This window comes from Malurus melanocephalus, unplaced genomic scaffold, assembly GCF_030028575.1.
Source record: "Malurus melanocephalus ecotype Western Australia unplaced genomic scaffold, MMel_1.1 scaffold_757, whole genome shotgun sequence".
Classification (NCBI taxonomy): domain Eukaryota; kingdom Metazoa; phylum Chordata; class Aves; order Passeriformes; family Maluridae; genus Malurus; species Malurus melanocephalus.
Genome location: NW_026623989.1, coordinates 119,697 through 124,413, shown reverse-complemented (window position 1 = coordinate 124,413; position 4,717 = coordinate 119,697). Strand labels below are relative to the sequence as shown.

General features: G+C 53.4%; 1 protein-coding gene across 1 annotated transcript; it reads right to left on the bottom strand.

Moving 5' to 3' along the window:
• Positions 1 to 4,147: 4,147 nt before the first annotated feature.
• On the bottom strand, positions 4,148 to 4,711 carry CDC26 (cell division cycle 26). Its single transcript, XM_057384914.1, has 2 exons — positions 4,587 to 4,711; positions 4,148 to 4,519 (listed from the first exon to the last, which is right to left on the bottom strand). The coding sequence occupies exons 1-2, from the start codon at positions 4,665 to 4,667 to the stop codon at positions 4,340 to 4,342; spliced, it is 261 nt and encodes an 86-aa protein (XP_057240897.1). The 5' UTR covers positions 4,668 to 4,711; the 3' UTR covers positions 4,148 to 4,339.
• Positions 4,712 to 4,717: the final 6 nt, after the last annotated feature.

Sequence of the window (4,717 nt, the reverse complement as noted above, 5' to 3'; positions counted from 1 at the left end):
CTTCATGTGGAACTGCACCTGGATGGAACTAGAGCTAAACTTTGGCTTACTAGAACTGGCTCTGTAAATGAGGCAAGAGCTAAATAATGATTTCATGACACTAAAGTTAAAGTGGCTGAAGAGGGTTGTCCTGGATGGAAGTGAAGGGGGAAAACAATCACATTCCTGTTAACAAGAGATTGGGAAAGAGGAGGATGAAAACATAGGACTACAGTAGCATGGACTGATAAAAAAGTATTCCTGACCCAGATGACTCCTCTTTGTCTTAATAATACTGTGCCCATGCTGGAGGTGCAGATTCTCAGTGCCAARGGGGATGGGTGCTGTGGTGCAGGGGAGAACTCAGTCAGTGCTGTGGGCTCTGCCCACAGGCAGGACAGGCTGTGACAGGGGCAGGACTGCCCTCCTGCCTGCCTGGTGCCAGGACAGGCTTGGGGAGCAGCTCTGGTTTAGCACCTGGATATTAAACTGCTGGTTTTTRTGAGGAATGTTGTGCAGAGTGTGCAGAGCTGGAGTCCTCACTCTACCCAGCTTGCCCAGTTTGTGCCTGTAACTGCTGGAAGAGAAGACAGTGAGGATTTGAGAAGGGCACTGAGAACAGGCACCACTTTCACACTGGGACTGGTGTCTGAGACATGCCATGAGAAAAGGCAATCCTGCTGGGATAAAACCTCTGGGCACACACAGGACAGTTTTTTCCTCTGGAGATGCTGCTGGTGACTGCTGGCAGCAGCTGTGTGAGRAAAGCTGATCTTTGCAATGAGAGTTTTTAGCCCCAGAGCCTTAGAGGGTGAGGCCACCCCTCTGTGCCTGGGTGCTCCACGGTGCTGCTGTCCCACCTCACCCTACCACCCCCTGTAAGGAAATCAGTACTGCTGCTYCCAGGACWTGAATTGCACCTCCCAAAGTCAGCYCTTCTGGGTTGATGCCAACTGTTTGTTTGGACATCTTGTTTTCTCTGGACAGTGCTAATAGACAATAAAAGGAGCTGAGTTAAAAGCAGGTTTAGGTTCCTAAATAGCTGCTTGCTGTAGCAAATTCACATCTGGGTGAAAGAGGCAGTTATTTTCATTGAAAAGTTCCAGCCACCTCCTGCTGAGACGGGAAAAGTGCTTCCTTCCCCAGTCTGAAGGGAGCTCTGTCTGTGACAGAACCTACTGGTGCCCTCTCTGCACCTGTCACAAAGGTAAAACTTTCCTGTGCCCTATGTGCAATCATGGGAGGGGAAGCCTGACCCTCCCCWTCCCTGGGGAGCTGAGGAATGTTAGTGTTTGGAAGAGAAAATGGACAATCCTTTCCCACTCCTGGAACTGAGAGGAAATTGAGTGTTTGTCAGAGGAGACTGGAGCTGTTAGAAGCTGGAGATGGTGGTTGATGTAGAAGATTTGCACCGCAGGGCTCGAGCCCTGAAGGAGCTCAGGGTGGCGTTGCCGTTGCTGCCATTGGTTTTCCTTGGAAGGGGCTGGACTTCTTGCCATTAAAATCACAGGGTGCAGTGAGCAGTGGCTTTGTGTGGTGACACTGGTCACCTCATATACCTCTTGCTGTGTCTTTCTTTGGAACAGAAGCTGCGTGGCCTGATCTTGATGTCACCTTTYAGCCACCTTTCTGTGTGTCCAAGTGACCAGACTTGAATTTTCTGATGGATGACTTGGAGATCAGCCCGTGGCTTGTGCAGTGTCAGTCTGGTTCTTGCTAAGCTTTTCTGCCTCGTTCTACATGTACCACCTGTGCCCCTGGAATTGTTTCTCCCCAGGATGAGCTTCCAAGGCTTATCTCCTGCCTTTGCTCTCCCCATAGAGGACACACAGCTTTCCCCAGTGTGCACAGGGAAGGGACACTGCCCTAGCAGGGCTCATCTGGGCATGAGCAGCTCTCCCACAGCCTGCACGAGGGGGGGGTTTGAGCACCGTGGGCTGCCCAGGGAAGGTGAGAAGTGGCTGAGGAAAGCAGGGAGAGGCTGTGTCTACTCTGCTCCTGAGCTCCCCGAGGCAYAGCTGACCAAGGGCTGTGTTCAGACTGCTCCCTGCCTGCCTTGGCTGTGCTGTCCTTAGTTCAATGTGACAATCTAGAGAAGCCACCAAGCTCCCCCTGTCCTCCCCTGCCTTGCCATCAGATGCAACCACAGTGTTCTCAGCCCGGGTTGCTTCATGCTGTGGCAGAGCCTGAGCAGAGCCTGACCTCCCCCTGGATGGGATCTGCCGRCAGCTCTGGGCAGCCTCAGCCCCTGTGCTGAATTTGAAATTGTCCTGGTAACACAGAGAGAGGAGGGCTCTAAGGATTACGAGACTTGGGTACATTAAATTCCTGTGTTGACACACACGTAGCATGCTTGGTTGTGATGTCCTGCTTCGGGTGACATCCTGTGCCTGTGCCCTGATGTTTGCTCTCCACACACTGTGCCTCTGGATTATCATTGAGGAGGGAGCACAGAGCATCCWGGCTGTGTCCCTCAGTGGGCTTTTGTTGCTTTTCTTTGAGTGCCTTTTGCGTTTGTCTGGAGCCAGTCCCACCCAATCCAGCAGGATTTCTAGTTTTGTTTACAGTGGACTGTCAGTTTTGTTTTTACTCTTGCTCTTTGTGGCGGTAACTTGTCTGATGTTACTGTGAATATCAAGAAATCTCTGTACATAATTAACCAATAAAATAGATTGCATTTTACTGTGGTGGGGGTGCATTTTGGAAACAATCCTCAGTKTAACCCTCAAAAGGAACAGCAGGGCCCAGCACCTGTTCAGGTGAGGAGCAGCATCCTCTGGGCCTCCCCAGCTCCAAGGAATGCACCCTGAAGCTGCTGGAATGGGAATGTGGGAATTCACTGTTAAGTTTCTCTTTGTTCCAGCCCAGTCACACTTTGCAGGTGTGGGGAGGGATGGAAAGAGAAATTGGTGCTTTCCAAATCTGCCTGCCCCAGAGAGGGAAGAGTCAGGGAGAGGAGTTTTAGGGAGCTCCTGAGGTCTTGCCCTCTTAGAGCTGAGGCCTGCTGGGAATCCCTGATCAATCAGGGAGCAATCCCTGATCGTTTTATGTCGTGTTAAGACAGGAAAAGAAGCTCTTTTCTAGGCCAGGCTTGGGCTCTTTCCCAAGTTSGAAAAGTTTGAAGTTCCATGCATTTTCCCAGCCTGACCTGAAATGTGATGTACCTACAACACATGAAGCCTGAATTTTACTGAAGTCTAGTTTGGAGCATTGACACTGAAAAAAACAGAACCTGTTGTTCTGAAGATGGCAGGAAACAGCCCTGGCCAGAGGCAGGGAAAACCTCTAGTTCCCAAATTCCCTGCAGGTGTCCTGGTRTAGGCCCAGGGCTGTGGCAGCCTGCCCTGCTCCTTCCCAGGCTGCAGGGAGCAGAGTTCCCTAAACACCAGATTTTTAAGTTGCTTTCTTCAGCTCACCCCATCGTGTGMCAAACTCCTCCTGGGTGGGCTCTGCCCCAAATCTTACCTCACCCTGCCCAGGCAGCTGATGAGGATAAGTAAATCCAGGGACCTGCTGAAGAAATCAATGTGCCTTTGGCCTTTTCAGTGACACCATCCATAAGGAACTATTAGGTGACCTTTGATCCAAGCATCAAACAGCCCTGAAGCTCCACTCCAAGGGTGACAAACCAGGGCAGCTGGGGTGACACTCAGCAGGGCTGAATGGAGGTGGAACAGGGAAGTGTAAAGGAAAAATGGGTCAGAAATGGGGGATATTATTCCACTTCCACRTGCCCAGTACATCATCCAGGACTGCAGCCATTCCCTGCTCAAGGCCCAAACCACATCCCAGCTGTGACACGGACTGGGAAGCAGCTCTGGGATGTATTTGGGACTGGGTGATTTAACAGGCATGGGGAATTCTTTCCTGGCTGCCTTGGGAAAGGGCAGAGCAATGCCTGGAAGCAGCCTGAGGCAGTCAGAGCTGTGCCTCTGCTGCCTCTATCCCAAAATACTCATCAGACACTTGCAGGACCTAATCTGTGGGCTGGAGGTTCAGCTGGACACTCTCCACCTACTTTAAGATCACCAAATCACGATCCCAGAAGATCCTCCCACAGTGTTTTACCCCCGTGCTCATCGGTACAGGGAACRGGTGGTCCCAGGGATACCCATCCCTGCCTGCACGGTCACTGCAGCCATTTACAGCAGCTCCTGGGCGTATTAAAGTTTTCTTAAAAAAAAAAAGAAAAAGTGTTTATTTAAAACAAAACGCTCGGCCAAGGGGCGTTCACGGGCGTGTTAACCAAACTTAAAAAAGAAAAAAGTAACAGCTCAGAGCGGGGACGGCTCGGCCCGTCCTGCGCGGCCCCCGCGGCTCGGCGGGACTGGGGGTCCCGGGGGTCCCGGGGCAGCCCCCGTCAGAACTCGAAGGTGCCGAAGTGCGCGGTGCGGCCGCCGGCCTTGGGCTGTGGTTTGTACCCGATGCGGTCATTGATGAGCTGCTCGCGGCTCTTGTGCTCCGTCCCCAGCGCTCCGATCGCCGCCGCCTCCTCGCCGCCCGCCGCCGCTTCCGCCTCGTCCCGCTGCTTCCTGCGGCTCTGGGGGGGAACGGGCCGGTCAGGGCGGGGGGCGGCCCGAGCCCCCTGCGCCCGGCCCCCAGCGCACCTCCAGCTCCTTCCGGACGCTCTCGAACTCCTCGATGTCGTCCAGCTTCAGCTCCAGCCGCGTCGGCTTCCGACGAAGCATCGCGACCGGGGACACCGCGCTCCGCGACAGCACCAGACCGAGCGCTCCCG

What these genes read in the sequence shown, in the direction of transcription:
- CDC26 (XM_057384914.1), bottom strand. Translation starts at nt 4,667, where the DNA reads ATGCTTCGTCGGAAGCCGACGCGGCTGGAGCTGAAGCTGGACGACATC. An exon ending in GCGTCCGGAAGGAGCTGGAG is followed by an intron (nt 4,520 to 4,586) that starts GTGCGCTGGGGG and finishes GTTCCCCCCCAG; the next exon opens with AGCCGCAGGAAGCAGCGGGA.